Raw genomic sequence first — 18,785 nt, 5'->3', positions numbered from 1 at the left:
GACAGTGTGATGATCAATGAAGGCAGACTTAGGAAAAGAGGAGGCAGACACAATGATAGAAAAGAAGTAGGGCACTTTTGAGCTCCATAAGTGCTAAGGAAAGAGGAGCGCAGTTTAACGTCATGTCTCGGGACCAGATTTTTCATATAAAATTCGGAAATTTTTTCACGACGATTTGTATGAAAATGTAAGTAATTTAGGTTGATTTCTTTTCAAAACAAAATCTGGAACATTCTTTATTGATTAAAAAACTTTGTTATGTTTCAGCAAGAAAATTAAATGTAAAATAAGTCTAAAAAATGATTTTCAATAATCATTTCTAGTAAATTACTTTCATTTTTAAAAATCCTTAACAACCTATTGTCGATATTTTAAAAATTTGTTTGAAGATGAAAATACGGAACAATTTGATATCGATAATTAAACTATAGTAACGTATTGTCAAAGAATATAAGTGTAATATTAGTCAATTATGCAATTTTAAACAATCATTTGACATAATTCATTTTTTATAAAACAAATTCTGGAACATTTTTACAGTTAATTTTACAGTCAGTATAGAGATTTTGATTTAGTATTTAAATGCTATTTACATAAAAAAATGGAACAACATATTATTGATAATGTGTTTTTGCAACGTTTAAGCATGGAAATTAAACGTAATATAGGCTAGAAGAGCAAACAAACATTTGTTGGCAATGATTAGTTTTGCACAAAAACTTCCGAACAATCAATTATTGATACTTGAAACTATTGAGATGTTACAGGAGGAACTTTCAAGGGTAAATCACATTTTCAATAGCTTATAGAGTTGTTGTTTTTTTATTTAAATGTGACGACAGACCGACAAAACGCACAAAATAAGCCTCTTTTATTCTAATGGGGGCATTAAACAAAAAATAAATAAAATCTGATTTTTTTTTTTATTTGAGGGAACTGATTGCACCATGGCTTGCAGATGCTTGTCACGCTACTGCAAGAAAGTGGCTGCATAAAAAGTCTATTTTAAAAAATGTGCTGATATTTGCATACAAAGTGCATTCTTAGCCTTTATAAACAAACATAAATGTTTTCTTTTAATTTTAGCAGCTAGTTGACCAGAAAAAACACCTTCGAGAGTTTTCGAGATCTGAGTGTGACAGACAGACATTTTGCACAAACCTAATAATGGCTTTTTCCCCTTACAGGGGTCGATAAAAAACAAAGCATTGGGTGTGCTTAGTGTGAGTTCAAGTGAAATTCATACTCAATACTTGTCTACTGTTTAGTGTGAGTTCAAGTGAAATTGATACTCAATGCTTGTCTACTGTTTAGTGTAAGTTCAAGTGAAATTCATACTCAATTCATACTCAATGCTTGTCTACTGTTTAGTGTGAGTTCACTGTTTAGTTCAAGTGAAATTCATTCTCAATGCTTTTTTTGTTTAAATTGTCTACTTTTTAGTGTGCTTTAATGAAGTGTTTAAACAAAAAAAATTCTATAATTTCCGGACACTAAAACGTGTATTATTTCACAGATAATGAATATACCCATATTATTCTTATTTTATTTTCAATAACAATTAATAATTGATTTTCCCCCCCCCTCCCCCCCCAAGAGTTAGTTATTGTTATCCTCGGATTAGATCTATATAAGTAATAGAGACTACAATTATTCGCTTAGGCACCATACATCTAAGGTAAGGAAGATGATATATATATATATATATATATATATAGATAGATAGATAGATAGATAGATAGATATAGATATATTTATTTATTTTTATTTATTTATTTACGTAAGTTTGTTTTTTACCCTTTCAACTAAAAACGTCAGAAAAGTGGCTACCTACCTTCATATTAAAAAAAAATTCTATTGACTTATTGTAAAATGGAAAACCTTACAATAAAATTTAAAATCTCGTCAAAGAAATAGATCAAAGTCTATGCAGTTAGATGTAGATCTCATCTAGTAAGCAAAGAAAAAAAACTTACTAAGAAACATTTGACCTATGTAACTAGCATAAGGATAGATCTACATATTTTATTAACCATGTCCGTGTGTCTAGGTGAGATCCTGACCACTCAACATAATGGTACAACAAACACTATTGCGTAACACATGTCGTGACCAGGCAGACACTGACTGTTTGTTAAAACCAAACACACAGTCTATTAACATTTTTGGGCATGGGATATGTTGATGAAAATGCTACATGTTTTTTTTTCCTCTATATAACTGTACCAATATCTATCAAAGCCTAAAGACAATGCCTAGCAGTCACTGTAAGAATGAAGCGATGTGATTGGTTAGATCTAGATCTGCTTTTAGCATTCAAATCTCACATAATCCCATTGTTTTTAGAGGTGAAGAACTTAATGTCTAATTTATAATGTTTCTAAGCATCTAAATAAAAAATAGTTAAATGTTTACTATTACAACTTTTTACGTAGAATTTAAAGAGGTCCATGCCGGTAACTCAAATTTGAAAAACCATCTGAACTTTCATTTAAAAAAAAAAAGCTTTGCGAGTTATTTAGTATGAGTATAAGTGAAATTCCAACCCACACTTAAAAAAAATTATTATTTTCTACTTTAAAGTAGTTTAAAGAAATATTTTTAACTTTGACTATAATTTCTGGCCACTAAAGTGAGCAAGGTCTCAACGCTGACCTACAATATCACAATCTGTTGGCAGTGGAAACAAATAGCTTGTAGCCATGTCATACAGACATGTGACATGGCAAGCTGTGGTTCTCCACTGCCAACAGGTTGGGACATTGCAGGCCAATGAGGGAGCCAATGACCATACATTCTTAAATAAAATATTTACATTACCATACAGTCTTTAATAAAATCTTTGCATTAACATTTAATTATTTGATTTGACTCTTGCTATCTTTTAATTCCTATTGCTTAATTCTCTGCACAAGGTTTAGTAAATTTTTCTACATATTCTAAAACAAAATTAATTAATTACAACTAATTGTTTGATTTGTTGTTACAGATTCCTGTGTTGTCATTGAGCAGGAACTTGTATGCAAAATTTGATGATTGGAGTAAAAGTGGTACAAAAAATCAATGGCAACAAATGGAAACAAAATACAAGAAACATAAAGAGCATTGTAACAAAAAAACAACTATACCTTATCATTCTGAGGACTATAAAAAAAATTGGACCAATTAGGATCTGTCTGCATAAATCTCCATTCAAAAAGTTCTGTCAAACAAAGTTTCAGTATTGCATTTGCTATCTAGAAAAGAAAGTTGTAACAAATTGGTTTGGATGTTTCAAGCCTTAATAGGGTTTGAATTCAAAAATACAACAACACTTCTTCAACTTTCCTTTTTAACTGCTGGAAACTCCAGTTTGTTGGGTGTCCTCTCTGTGGAGCCTGTACCCATAAACTGCACTATGTATATATCAATAAAGTAAAGATACCCCTTTTAGATAATGTAAAGCTCATCTGTTTCTATGGCCGACTAGCGAGGGGATCGTGACCATTTACTTCCCCAACATTTCTAAGGTACAGGGGTGAACAGGCCACAATGTCAGTAAGTCCTGTCAACAGGAGTGGTTTTGCCTTTTTACACACTTAACTGTGTAATACTAGCCACATATTCCAAAATAACATAGCCATGTTTCTGTCAGTTTCAATTCTCTTAACACAAGCAGGAAGCGTAGTCAAAAGGCTAAGTATAAGATTGTCTAGACAATAAGCTAGTAAATCTTTTCCCCTAGGAAAATTGTTAAGTCATTTTTTAGAACCATGTCTACCCAGGCTTTTGTTTCTGTCCTTTTGTTTATATTATGAACATAACATGGGGAATTGTAAAAAAACTAAGAATAAAATACTATAAAATTTGATGGTTTTCAAGTGAGGCTAATACCTTATTTCTAATCTCTTGATCTAAGTCAAAACATTGATCAACAGGAAATCCTTCAATTAATTCTGTAGTCAAAACAAACTTGTCACTCAGTTCATCAACAACTTCTGGAACATACAAAAATGGGTCATCTTTCAATAAGTTCCTGGAAAGAGAGAAAAAGAAAGCTTTTCTAAGGAGAAGAACTGGACATTTACAACTATATATATCAATATTGGAAAACATTTTTTATATCAAAACAAAATAACTAATTATTAATAATTAATTGTCTAATTCAGCGATGCCCAAACTACGGCCCGCGGGCCAGATCCGGCCCGCGACGTGTTTCCATCCGGCCCGCCTAAACCTCGGCACAAAGTGAAGAAAATGTTTAAAAAGGTTGAAAATGTATTTTTCCTACGTTAGGACTCTTACTTTTTCTTTGGTGGATTTCATTCTAATCCACGGCATTCTAAAGTCATATTATTATTTTTTTTTTTAATGAACACGACGTTTATTTTTTGGTGACAAGTGTTGACAGTTGTTTAAGGTTCTTGAATAATTCCGCTGCTGAGCTAGTCGTGTAATATGTTGTGTGTAACACAGGGCATCAATTCTGCATCATTTTTTGGTAAAGTTCTTTTGATATCAAAGAGAATGGTTAGTACCATTTAATATTTGAGCGTTAATGAAATGAGAGAGCCATAGGAACGAAAACTAGAATGTAAATGTAGAAACTTCGGAAAAAAGTGAAGACATCTTTGCTTTTGTAGAACATATGCCAACAAGATTCAGAAATGTTGCTGTTTTTAAAACTTATAACAAAAAGTCATAAGCAAATCAAAACATAAAAAAAAAATATGTCAGCATTGTTGGTTTTAACCGCCAAGAAAAAGATCGCTAAGCTGCGCCTAGTTGAATGAGTAAAGTGACTGACGAGAAAAAAGAAATGAGTCCACGGTAAGGACAAGTTAAAGAGTTGCTCAAAGTATGAGACATGATGCGTAAAAAATTGCTTTCTAGCAGGGGTGAAAGAATTAGTCCTGGGTAAAAAAGCAGTTAACGCATTGCAAAACTATATGACAGAGCAGCAGATTTTGAATATTTTCTATTGCCACTGAGAATTACTCCGATAGCTCTGCAACTGAAATTGATTGACTTACAAAGCCAGACATCCTTGTTTGAAAAATTTAGAATGATGCAGACAGTTCATTTATTTCGCCGTGTTGCCTGACCAAACTTTTCAAATTTCCGAAATGAAGTTTGAAGGACGATCAGAATGTTTACTAGCACTTCATTGAGTAGACAAACCTTTCAGTAATAAAACGGATGAGACCGATCTTAGGTAATCGCCCTACGTGTGTAAGTTGGCCTAGTAGTGCTACAGGTTTCTAATAAAACTATTTCAAATAGAATTATTCTCTATTTCATTTTTTTCATCTATTCGACGATGTGGCCCGCGACACGAGTGTCGGAAATGAAAATGGCCCGCTGGGCGAATAAGGTTGGGCATCACTGGTCTAATTGGTTAATTATTTAATTGATTATGTTTTGTTAGGTACAATAAATAATTATTAAAGTTTTAACTTGATGCAAGAATGGGTGTGGGAGAAATAAAGTGTACAATTATCTAAGGGGACAAAACTCTCAATATTTAGCTTTTCTTTCTCTGAAATTAAAATTCCATTGTTGTATCAAAAAAATTATTAATTAATTAATTAACTACTTGGTTAATTTTTTTAATTGCTTCATGTATTGTTTTTGCCAAGGAATAATTGTGCAAAATTTCAACTTGATCCAAGAATGGGTGTGGGAGAAATAATGCTTTCAAACTTTTTACCAGGCAGACAGAGTGATTTGATACAAGCTTTGTAAAAAATTCTTAAAGGCTAGACAAACAATACGCATCAAAGTCCCTAAAGTCATTAGTAGTTACTATCATAGTCCCTAAAGTCATTAGTAGTTAGTATCAAAGTCCCTAAAGTCATTAGTAGTTAGTATCATAGTTCTTTAAGTCATTAGTAGTTAGTATCATAGTCCCTAAAGTCATTTGTAGTTAGTATCATAGTCCCTAAAGCCATTAGTAGTTAGTATCATAGTCCCAAAAGTCATTAGTAGTTAGTATCATAGTCCCTAAAGTCATTAGTAGTTAGTATATCGTAAAATGGAGACATAATTCTGTGTAAAAATCTTGCATCTAGGACACATCAATCTACAATTGCAAATGCTACACATCAATCTACGATTGCAAATATTACACATCAATCTATGAGTGCAAATGTTGCACATCAATCTACGAGTGCAAATGTTGCACATCAATCTACAACTGCAAATGTTACACATCAATCTACAAGTGCACAAGTTACACATCAATCTATCTCCAGATGTATTACCTAAATATCCTACAGCATTCAGCTTCTCTAATGTAAGTGTACAGATGTCTTACCTAAATATCCTACAGCATTCAGCTTCTCTAATGTAAGTGTACATATGTATTACCTATATAACCTACAGCATTCAGCTTCTCTAATGTAAGTGTACAGATGTCTTACCTAAATATCCTACAGCATTCAGCTTTTCTAATGTAAGTGTACATATGTATTACCTATATAACCTACAGCATTCAGCTTCTCTAATGTAAGTGTACATATGTATTACCTATATAACCTACAGCATTCAGCTTCTCTAATGTAAGTGTACATATGTATTACCTATATAACCTACAGCATTAAGTTTCTCTAATGTAAGTGTACAGACTACAGCATTCAGTTTCTCTAATGCTATTGTACAGATGTCTTACCTAAATCTCTTACAGCATTCAGCTTCTCTAATGTAATCCACTTCCCAAGAAAGTTCTCTTCTAGCTGAAGCTACTACAGCATCAACATAGAGACCTAAAGGACACAAAGAGTTGTTTCCTTATCATGATCATTCCAGAAGAGTGGATTTAATGGCTGGTTATACATGGTTTCTCTTTATTTTCTCTTTCATTTATTTGCTTTTCATCTAATTGAGCTGCTACCTAGTTAGCATGTCCTTACAATATAGGCTAAATTCAACAGAGTCCTAGTTTTTCTAAACACAAGAAGATAGTTAAACATAATGTTTTACCTTCGGGTAAAATTTTCCAGACCTTCATAACAGCCATCAGGTTATTTATATCTGAATCAATACTGTCTCCAACACCTGGATACTAAAGACACATTGAAAATAAAAATGAGACTAAACAAAATGTAACATACAAATAGCCAAAGAAATATTAGAATGTATTGTTAGCTTAAAGCTATACTCTTTCAGAGTTGTCTTTTATCTTATCAATTACAGCCATTATTACACCCATCTGTTATCTAGTTGTGCACATTAATTAAGACTTAAACTCTGCTAAGTCATTGGCTGATTCAGGTAAACCATTTCATGCTCTAAAGGCACTAGGGAAGAAAGAGCACTAGTACAAGGTTGTCCTAGCATATGGAATAAGAAATGTGCAACTGGCATAGTACTCATCATCATCATCATCAAACTCCATTTTTGAGTGAGGGCTAGAGAGGCTCAAATCCTCTCTTGCAACAACAAGAGCAACAGTTTCCTCTTCTTCCCTGCAGCGAGGGCACCGTGAATCAAAATTTGGCCATAGCCGTGAGAAATATGAGCCAACAGGACAGTGGCCAGTCCTGCACTGTGCTATAATAGCTTGCTCAGGCCTGGACATGGGGAAGTGCGGTCAGGGCGCCTCATGCGCTCCCAGACTCCACGGGCGTTTTGGGACTTGTCCCAGCACTCAAAACATTTTTCCATTTGTGTTTCTTGAATTATAGCCAGAGAATGATGAAAACTTACAGGCATAGTACTAGCATTCACATCTTAGTTTAGTGCAACTATTTCATCTCAGATTTCTAAGTTTAGTGCTACTATTCACATCTTAGATTTCTTAGTTTAGTGCTACCATTCTATTCTGTTTTCTTAGTTTAGTGCTACCATTCACTTCTCAGTTTTCTTAGTTTAGTGCTACCATTCACTTGTTCATTCAGCAATAATAGTACAGATATGACAAACCTTGTAGTTTCTAATAGTAAAGATGATGGAAAATAAAATACTTTGACACACCTGAATTTTCATAGCTACCTCCCTGCCATCCAGTAATTTTCCTCTATGAACCTGACCTATGGAAGCAGCAGCAAAAGGTTTTTCATCAAACTCTAACAGTTTCTCCCTCCAGTTGTCACCCAAAGTTTTAGTTAATGTTTTCTAATCCAAAAAAAAAGAAGAGTTAGATATGCATGTACTTTTTATAAGATTGCTCTAACAGTTTCTCCCTCCAGTTGTCACCCAAAGTTTTAGTTAATGTTTTCTAATCCAAAAAAAAAAGAAGAGTTAGATATGCATGTACTTTTTATAAGATTGCTCTAACAGTTTCTCCCTCCAGTTGTCACCCAAAGTTTTAGTTAATGTTTTCTAATCCAAAAAAAAAGAAGAGTTAGATATGCATGTACTTTTTATAAGATTGCTCTAACAGTTTCTCCCTCCAGTTGTCACCCAAAGTTTTAGTTAATGTTTTCTAATCCAAAAAAAAAAGAAGAGTTAGATATGCATGTACTTTTTATAAGATTGCTCTAACAGTTTCTCCCTCCAGTTGTCACCCAAAGTTTTAGTTAATGTTTTCTAATCCAAAAAAAAAGAAGAGTTAGATATGCATGTACTTTTTATAAGATTGCTCTAACAGTTTCTCCCTCCAGTTGTCACCCAAAGTTTTAGTTAATGTTTTCTAATCCAAAAAAAAAGAAGAGTTAGATATGCATGTACTTTTTATAAGATTGCTCTAACAGTTTCTCCCTCCAGTTGTCACCCAAAGTTTTAGTTAATGTTTTCTAATCCAAAAAAAAAGAAGAGTTAGATATGCATGTACTTTTTATCAGATTGCTCTATCTTTTGTTTTGTTCCAATAAAAACATTCAACAAAAGAAAGAAAAATGAGCAAGGTGAGGAGATGAGTTTGTACAAACTCACAGGCAGTCCATGGAGGTCAGTTATACTCCTACATTCAACAAAAAACTTAGACCAAAAGTGTATTCAGTTAAATGAGCATGAACCCCCAAAGAAAGAGACCATTATGTGTACTGTAGTCTCTCATTTAAGTTATAACAGGCAGGTATGTAAGGATACACATTGAAGTAGACACAGTGAACACTAGACTGTAGTCTCTCAATGTAACAGGCAGGTATGTAAGGATACACACTGAAGTAGACACAGTGAACACTAGACTGTAGTCTCTCAATGTAACAGGCAGGTATGTAAGGATACACATTGAAGTAGACACAGTGAACACTAGACTGTAGTCTCTCAATGTAACAGGCAGGTATGTAAGGATACACATTGAAGTAGACACAGTGAACACTAGACTGTAGTCTCTCAATGTAACAGGCAGGTATGTAAGGACACACATTGAAGTAGACACAGTGAACACTAGACTGTAGTCTCTCAATGTAACAGGAAGGTATGTAAGGATACACATTGAAGTAGACACAGTGAACACTAGACTGTAGTCTCTCAATGTAACAGGCAGGTATGTAAGGATACACACTGAAGTAGACACAGTGAACACTAGACTGTAGTCTCTCAATGTAACAGGCAGGTATGTAAGGATACACATTGAAGTAGACACAGTCTTAGACTTGTCTGTTTCATGACTTTAAACACAAAGTCACAATCTGAATAGCATCAAAATAACTCTATTGAGCATAATGAAGAGAGGTCGAAAGGATAGTGAAATCAATGTTTCATTAGTGCTTTTAGTTTTTAACATTTCAACAAGCACAACAGTGGCTAAAACAATTTTTACTTCAAAATGTTTATACATAGTTAAACAAACATTTTTTGAGAAAATCTAATTAATATCCATATAAAATGAAAGAAAATGGACCTTGTATAACTTCATATGGCAATCCACTCTCATTAGAACTTCACCTGATTGCTTATTGAAAAAAAGATTAACAATTACAAACAATGACAATTTCTGACCTTCATTTGCCATGCTGGCATAAAGTCTGCACTCTGTCTAACTCTTTCAAATATAGACTGGAGTTGGGGATTGATGAAAGAATTATCTGCAATTCAGAAAAAAGATCAAGGCAAAGTAGATCTAGCCTATTTATGTCCTGAAAAGTAGATCTAGCCTATTTATGTCCTGAAAAGTAGATCTAACCTATTTATGTCCTGAAAAGTACATCTAGCCTATTTATGTCCTGAAAAGTAGATCTAGCCTATTTATGTCCTGAAAAGTAGATCTAGCCTATTTATGTCTTATCTTATCTTATATAATACAGACGTTACTTCAAAAAAGAAGATGATTACGTCCTACGCGTCATGCATTTAGTCATGCATATTAACCAATGACTTAAATTCTGCCAAGTCACTGGTTTTCCTGGCTAGCTCAGGCAACCCATTCCATGCTTTAATAGCACTAGGGAAGAAGGAGTATTTGTACAAATTTGTCCTAGCATATGGGACGAGGAATGTGCCTTTATCTTTGTGTCTTTCAGAGTATTTTATTAAATTTTGTTTTTGTATTTGAAGATTATGGTTCAGTGTTTTATGTATGATTGCTACTTTACTTTTGAGCCTTCTCTCCAGAAGGCTTTCTAAATTTAGTGATTTTACTAAAGGTGTTACTCTAGTCAAATGTGAATATTCGTTTGTTATGAATCGCACTGTGTCTGTTCTAGTTTCTTAATGTTTTCTTGAGTTGAGGGGTCCCAAACGGAGGATGCATATTCTATTATTGGCCTAACCAAGGTTAAATAACATTTTAGTTTTATGTTCTTATTTGATTTATAGAAATTTCTTTTAATAAATCTTAATGCTTTGTTTGATTTTTTTGTAGTTTCATCAATATGTGGATTCCATGACAGTTTTTCATTTATTATAACACCTATGTATTTTGCGTTTTTAGTCTGTGTTACTGGTTTGCCATGAATAAGATAAGTGGAATTAATTTGTTTTAGTTTTTTTGTTACTCTTAACAACTGACATTTTTCTGGGTGGAAAGACATGCTCCAATTTGATTCCCATTTCTGTAATTCATCTAATTCTCTTTGTAAAATATCTGTGTCTTGTGTTGTTTTTATTGTTCTATATATTATGCAATCGTCTGCAAATAATCTGACTTTTGTTCCTGAAGTAATGCAATTTGGTAAATCATTTATGTCAATTAAAAATAGTAGTGGACCCAAGACTGTTCCTTGAGGTACACCTGAGTTTACTGTTATCGGTGTTGATTTAGAGCCATTTATTATTACAGTTTGTTCTCTCCCTATCAGAAAATCTTTAATCCACTGATGCAGTGGACCATTTATGCCGAAATATTTTAATTTTATTTCTTTAAGCAAACTATGGTGGTGAACTTTGTCAAAAGCCTTAGAAAAATCTAGTAAGATAGCATCTATTTGTTCACTATTATCTAAACCTTTTGAAAAATCATCAATTAGTCCTATTAGTTGTTTCCCATGATCTATATTTCCTAAAGCCATGTTGGTATGGTGTGAGGACATTATGTTTGTCTAAGTGGTTTATGATGTTGCTACATATTATGTGTTCTAGGATTTTACATGTGATGCTGGTAAGTGATACTGGTCTGTAGTTTCCTGGGTCAGATTTTTCTCCTTTTTTAAATAGGGGGGTGACATTAGCTTCTTTCCAGTCCTTTGGTACTCTGCCCTGGTTAAGTGAAGCCTGAAAGAGTATTTTGAACACTGGGGCTAGCTCATTGCTTAGTTCTTTGAGTAATCTAGCTGGAATATCATCAGGTCCAGAATCTTTATTTGGTTTGGTGTTGGCTAATAGTTTTTGAATTCCATTTTCTTGTACTACTATATCTTCTATGTTGTCTACTTGGTTCAAATTCAGTAATATGTCTTTGTCTCCTGGGGCTGAGAATGCTGATGCAAAGTATTTGTTTAGGATGTTTGCTTTAGTTTCATTATCATTATGTTATGTTCATCTTTTAATGGCGCTATGCCGGTTGTTTCCATTTTCTTAGACTTAATGTATGACCATAGGTTTTTGTTGTTATCTTTAGATATTACATTGTTTATGTATTCACTCTGCAGCTGTCTGCTTACTTTTTGGGTTAAGTGTTTAATTTTTATATACTTTTTGTAAACTCTTTCTGCATTAGTTTCTTTAAATTTTCTATATAGGTTTTCCTTCTGTTTACAAAGCTTCTTTAGTCTATTATTAAACCAGCATTTATTTATTTTGTTTGATGTGTATTTAGTTGGTATATGATTTTCTATAATGCTTTTAAGATGGTTTTTAATGAAATTCCAGAGGTCATCGACTGGTTGGTTAATGTCTTTTTCTAATAAGAATGTTTGTTGAAAGTTTAATGCAGCTTGGTGTAGTTGTGTTAGGTTACATTTATTCCAGAGTAAGATTTTTCTTTTGGGTTTTGTATTGGCTACTGCTTTTATCTGACTGTGTATTTTTATGATCTCATGGTCTGATAGACCAGGGATAATATCATAATCAACTACTAATCCAGGTCTGTTAGTTAAGAAGAGATCTAATGTGTTGTTTAATCTAGTTGGCTTTTTAATGATTTGATCTAAACTTAGGTTGTGTAAAGTTTCTATGAAAAGCTCATTAATGTCCTTAAGGTTTTGGTGTTTATCTATGGTTAGTGTTTTCCAATTTATATCAGGTAGGTTGAAATCACCCATAATCCAAAAAACTGCATTTTTATTTGTCTCTTTAAGTGTAGTAATCTGATTACATAGTTCCTGCATGTATTCTAAACTAGAATTTGGTGGTCTGTAAATGCTGCCTATTATTAGGGATGTTGAGGTGGTATACATTTTACAAAATGTTGATTCTATATTTTTTGAGTTAGGTAAGGTAATTTCTTCTGCTATAAGAGTGTTTTTTATATGTCCTGAAAAGTACATCTAGCCTATTTATGTCCTGAAAAGTAGATCTAGCCTATTTATGTCCTGAAAAGTACATCTAGCCTATTTATGTCCTGAAAAGTAGATCTAGCCTATTTATGTCCTGAAAAGTACATCTAGCCTATTTATGTCCTGAAAGTAATTGACTTGTAAAGGTGAAGATTGGACTTGACATAGAAAATACAAATGTAAGTGTACCATCTTAGATCTATATGTTGAACCTAATCTCTTTATTTTAAGTAACAACAGCCATGAATCAAATCACACTTAGGAACAGACACCAAAAAATAGAAAACTATTACTTTGTTTTTAAATGTACAATTAACACTTAAATTAGTCAGTTCTTTCTCATGACTGGACCATTTTACTAAGCCTTCACATTCACAATGTATTTCAAAAAGTGAATTCTAAACTCTATTGCTCTGCATGAGAAGGAATTAACTTCCTCACTAGAGATGTGCCTACCTTGAATGCTCAACATTTGTCCCAGTTTCAGAGCTGCACCTCTAACTCGACACAAAGTATTGACAATGCGCTCAGCATTAGCTTCAGTTAGAAATATACTGGAATCCATCACACTTTTTGGAGTTGAGACTACAAGAGGAACAAAGTAAGGTTGTTTCTTATACTAGCATGTTAACAAAAGTGTACAAGCAAAAATTTGAGAGATACAAGAAATAGTAAATGCTATTAGTAAATGAATTGATAATGTCACAATAATGTAGAAAATCAAATTTTGATCCAGATCTTGTCAATCTAAGTAAACAGTGCTTAATGAAGTCATTCAATGGCTTATCAAATCACACAATGATATAGCAAAATGTTGTCCAGGGACAAAATCTACAAAACAGGAAGGACAACAGTAAGCTGACATATAAACTATTTTATAAATATACCAAGATTGGAAAAAAAAAAGTAGCTATTGTTACAAGTATTCAGTATTAAATTATTATAACTTTTCTACAATAGATTATTGATCTATCTCTATTGTGCTACAGTTGAACTGCATAATTTTATGCCAACCAAATTATTATTGTGACTTTTCATTTTGGATTATTTAATCTGTTGATTTGAGTTTGAAGGATTTAAACTCAAGACAACTAGATTCAAAGCTGCATTTTTAAGTGCATCCTAGCAGTAAGTTGCAATAAATTTAAAGGCACCCCTGAATCTGCGTGTCAATACAATACAAAGCTCTCTAAAAAAAAAAACATTGTGACACATACAATAAAGTTATACATTTTCAGAAGTATATTTAGCTATACTATTATCTGTATAAAGTTATACATTTCAGAAGTATATTTAGCTATACTATTATCTGTATAAAGTTATACATTTTGATAAGTACATTTAACTATACTATTATCTATCTTTAAAGCCAAGGGGGAAAGGTCTAGGTACATCTAAAGTCTACTAAATGCAATCTGGCTAAACTGAAGGAGTCTAAAGAACAGCTTTGTGCCTATGAATACTGGGTTGAGCTGCATGAAATTTTTCAACTGAGCTTGCAGCTCAAACATTCAACATTAGAGGCATTTATGAAGAAATGAAAAAGGTGCTTGGATCTAAACAAAACAATTTGGCATATTTCAAATATTCCATTGGTGAAATCATCAAGAACACATGAAACAAATGGGTTCTGACCTTTAAACAACAGTCACTACATCTGCCTTGAATAATATTGAAGAACTGCTCATCTTGGGGGCCAGGTGGCTGAATGGTAAAGCACTTGGCTTTCAAACTGAGAGGGCTCAGGTTTGAATCTTGGTGAAGACTGGTATGTTTTAGGATGTCCCAAGAGTCCACACAACTCTAATAGGGACCTAACTTTAGTTGGGGTATGTAAAGCCAGTTGGTGGTTGTACTGGCCACATGACACCTTCATTAACCATCAGCCAAAGAAACGGATGACCTTTACATTATCTACCCAATAGATCACAAGGTCTGAAAGGTAGTTTACTTCACTTTACTCATCTTGCATGAATAACTCAACCTAGAAGAAAATTAAGCCATAGACTAGATGACTACTGATAAAGCCCCTTGTAGAGCTTCTGAAACAGTCAAAGACTACCTTAATCTAACCTTGGCATGAACTGCTATGGCAATTTTGTTGCTGCATCATGAGATTTATGGCATTGTCACTCTAAATAACAACAAAGGCAACAGAGGTAACTGCAACAACTAATGGGAAACTGTTCTTTCTTGGCATTGTGGGAAACACCTTCTAAAAGTGGGGCTAGAGTCACTACAGAAACTTGAAGCTTGGAATTGTGGCAAACACCTTCTAAAAGTGGGGCTAGAATCACTACAGAAACGTGAAGCTTAGCATTGTGGCAAACACCTTCTAAAAGTGGGGCTAGAGTCATGACAGAAACTTGAAGCTTGGCATTGTGGCAAACACCTTCTAAAAGTGGGGCTAGAGTCACTACAGAAACTTGAAGCTTGGCATTGTGGCAAACACCTTCTAAAAGTGGGGCTAGAGTCACTACAGAAACTTGAAGCTTGGCATTGTGGCAAACACCTTCTAAAAGTGGGGCTAGAGTCATGACAGAAACTTGAAGCTTGGCATTGTGGCAAACACCTTCTAAAAGTGGGGCTAGAGTCACTACAGAAACTTGAAGCTTGGCATTGTGGCAAACACCTTCTAAAAGTGGGGCTAGAGTCACTACAGAAACTTGAAGCTTGGCATTGTGGCAAACACCTTCTAAAAGTGGGGCTAGAGTCATGACAGAAACTTGAAGCTTGGCATTGTGGCAAACACCTTCTAAAAGTGGGGCTAGAGTCATGACAGAAACTTGAAGCTTGGAATTGTGGCAAACACCTTCTAAAAGTTCGGCTAGAGTCACTACAGAAACTTGAAGCTTGGCATTGTGGCAAACACCTTCTAAAAGTGGGGCTAGAGTCATGACAGAAACTTGAAGCTTGGCATTGTGGCAAACACCTTCTAAAAGTGGGGCTAGAGTCACTACAGAAACTTGAAGCTTGGCATTGTGGCAAACACCTTCTAAAAGTGGGGCTAGAGTCATGACAGAAACTTGAAGCTTGGCATTGTGGCAAACACCTTCTAAAAGTGGGGCTAGAGTCACTACAGAAACTTGAAGCTTAGCATTGTGGCAAACACCTTCTAAAAGTGGGGCTAGAGTCACTACAGAAACTTGAAGCTTGGCATTGTGGCAAACACCTTCTAAAAGTGGGGCTAGAGTCATGACAGAAACTTGAAGCTTGGCATTGTGGCAAACACCTTCTAAAAGTGGGGCTAGAGTCATGACAGAAACTTGAAGCTTGGAATTGTGGCAAACACCTTCTAAAAGTTCGGCTAGAGTCACTACAGAAACTTGAAGCTTGGCATTGTGGCAAACACCTTCTGAAAGTGGGGCTAGAGTCACTACAGAAACTTGAAGCTTGGCATTGTGGCAAACACCTTCTAAAAGTGGGGCTAGAGTGACTACAGAAACTTGAAGCTTGGCATTGTGGCAAACACCTTCTAAAAGTGGGGCTAGAGTGACTACAGAAACTTGAAGCTTGGCATTGTGGCAAACACCTTCTAAAAGTGGGGATAAAGTGACTACAGAAACTTGAAGCTTGGCATTGTGGCAAACACCTTCTGAAAGTGGGGATACAGTGACTACAGAAACTTGAAGCTTGGCATTGTGGCAAACACCTTCTAAAAGTGGGGCTAGAGTCACTACAGAAACTTGAAGCTTGGCATTGTGGCAAACACCTTCTAAAAGTGGGGATACAGTGACTACAGAAACTTGAAGCTTGGCATTGTGGCAAACACCTTCTGAAAGTGGGGATACAGTGACTACAGAAACTTGAAGCCTGGCATTGTGGCAAACACCTTCTGAATGTGGGGCTAGAGTGACTACACAAACTTTTCTTTCTTGGCATTGTGGGAAACACCTTCTAAAAGTGGGGATAGAGTGACTACAGAAACTTGAAGCTTAGCATTGTGGGAAACACCTTATGAATGTGGGGCTAGAGTCATGACAGAAACTTGAAGCTTGGAATTGTGGCAAACACCTTCTGAAAGTGGGGCTAGAGTCATGACAGAAACTTGAAGCTTAGCATTGTGGGAAACACCTTATGAATGTGGGGCTAGAGTCATGACAGAAACTTGAAGCTTGGAATTGTGGAAAACACCTTCTGAATGTGGGGCTAGAGTCACTACAGAAACTTGAAGCTTGGATTTCTCCAAATGATGTGCTATTTCTCTCCAACAGTTACAATCAAAGAATGTACCTTGCTTTCATTGATCTTACACAAGCATTTGCTCTTACAGGGAAGCAGAGATCACCTCAATCCAATTCTGCACAAACAAGATGTTCCACAAACAAATAAATGGTGACTGATCAGAGTAAGACAAGGTATGTCCAACACTCTTCAGCAAAACTTTTTTTACAATACCTCTATTCAAGTCAATCCTTCATGGAACCTGGGTGGGTGAACAACTGATCTAAAAAAGACTCTAACAATTTTCCTAGAACTGTAACAGTTGCTGTATATCACTGAGAAAAGAATGACTGGCTTGTTGGCCACACAGGGAAAACTTTAGTTTGACCATAAACAATTTTTCAAAGTAAAAAATTAATAATAAATCTGACCACCCAGAATGGTCGAGCGACGTTCTGTCCGGTTCTAGAAGGCCAGCAGGGACCCTATATAAAGAGCGAAGGTATCAGAGACAAGTGAGTCACAACTTCCCGATCTACAGTTCGTTACTACGGCTCAGTACAAGTCCGAGACGAGACAGAGAGACCAGTGCAAGAATTGATACGGCGGAGAGATATTTGTACAGTCTTGTGTTACGTGCTGCCAATTGTACAGTATTGGCTGTTATTTATTGACATTAAACTATTACGTTATTTTCAAGCCCAGAGTTGTCAAGTTCTTTAAGTTGGTGGTGTCGTTTGGTGCAATCTGCAGCGAGGCTGGATAGGGAGATTCGTAACAATAGAAATATGGCTGGAGACTATATCTAGATCTAGAGCCAACATGGAGTAATCAGCGGTATTACCATAATTATGTGATAAATGATAATTTAAAGTTGCTTCAATTTTAATGAAGTTGATAAGCATTGCTTATATTTTTAAGTAAATTTAATATAGATTACAACTAAATTCTAGATCTAGAAGTAGATCTAGACTAGATATTAAGAGTTCTAAATCAGAACTTTCGGTCTAAAAACCATATAATGAACACACCAATAAATAATCGCATAAGTATGCCTTCCTCGCTGGCGAATCAGAAAATGCGTAAGCTCTAACAGATGACAGTTTTACGAATTTGATACCCGAATTGAACCAAAAATTTTTTCGATTATTTTATTACACTTGAAGTTTAATGAAAAATGTTTCTCTTGTTCAATGATCAAGTGCTTGGCAAATCAATGGTAGGCATTTATCTCCACTTTAGAGTTGATGGCCAATTTCTCAACAACACTAAGCTACATGCTTCTGGTGATTTACAATCCTCTATATACTCTAAGAGATTTTAACAAACAACATAAGGTTTATATTTTGTGTTTAGTCCTGTAGAAGTTGAGGTAATGTGAACATACTCTGGTGAATCTATAACCAGACACTGAGCTTATAAAATGACAAAAGTACTTCCAGTAAGGGAAAGATGTGGAGGAGAAAAAGAATTGAGAGACAATGTCAAAGAGATGCAGTCAAATGATGGATTTTAAGTTGCCAGTTTGAATTGAGAGATACAATGTGAAAGAGATGCAGTCAAATGACTGATTTCAAGTTGCCAGTTTGAATTGAGAGATACAATGTGAAAGAGATGCAGCCAAATGATTGATTTCAAGTTGCCAGTTTGAATTTAGAGATACAATTTGAAAGAGATGCAGTCAAATGATTGATTTCAAGTTGCCAGTTTGGCAAAACTGATTAAAAAAACTTGTTGCATTTCATTATGACAATCAGGAAAGAACATTCACAATGACAATTACTCCTGGAATGCCACACAACAAACACTAACTTAACCCTGACA

General features: G+C 34.6%; 1 protein-coding gene across 7 annotated transcripts in view; it reads right to left on the bottom strand.

Annotated features, from left to right (window-relative positions):
* The window catches only part of LOC106061379 (atypical kinase COQ8B, mitochondrial-like), a 58,310-nt gene that overhangs the window by 14,837 nt on the left and 24,688 nt on the right, over positions 1 to 18,785 (bottom strand). For 6 of the 7 annotated variants that reach the window (XM_056024594.1, XM_056024591.1, XM_056024593.1 and 3 more), the window contains exons 8-14: positions 13,254 to 13,382; positions 9,865 to 9,950; positions 7,954 to 8,094; positions 6,961 to 7,042; positions 6,650 to 6,743; positions 3,874 to 4,015; positions 3,129 to 3,236 (exon numbers count right to left, since the gene is read on the bottom strand). In XM_056024594.1, the coding sequence (XP_055880569.1) occupies positions 3,129 to 3,236; positions 3,874 to 4,015; positions 6,650 to 6,743; positions 6,961 to 7,042; positions 7,954 to 8,094; positions 9,865 to 9,950; positions 13,254 to 13,382 (782 nt within the window). The remainder of the gene's footprint in view (positions 1 to 3,128; positions 3,237 to 3,873; positions 4,016 to 6,649; positions 6,744 to 6,960; positions 7,043 to 7,953; positions 8,095 to 9,864; positions 9,951 to 13,253; positions 13,383 to 18,785) is intronic. The other variant, XM_056024595.1, reaches the window with a different exon arrangement.

This window comes from Biomphalaria glabrata, chromosome 3 (assembly GCF_947242115.1).
Source record: "Biomphalaria glabrata chromosome 3, xgBioGlab47.1, whole genome shotgun sequence".
Classification (NCBI taxonomy): Eukaryota; Metazoa; Mollusca; class Gastropoda; family Planorbidae; genus Biomphalaria; species Biomphalaria glabrata.
Note: the sequence above shows the minus strand (reverse complement) of the source record. Positions and strands in the feature narration are given on the sequence as shown.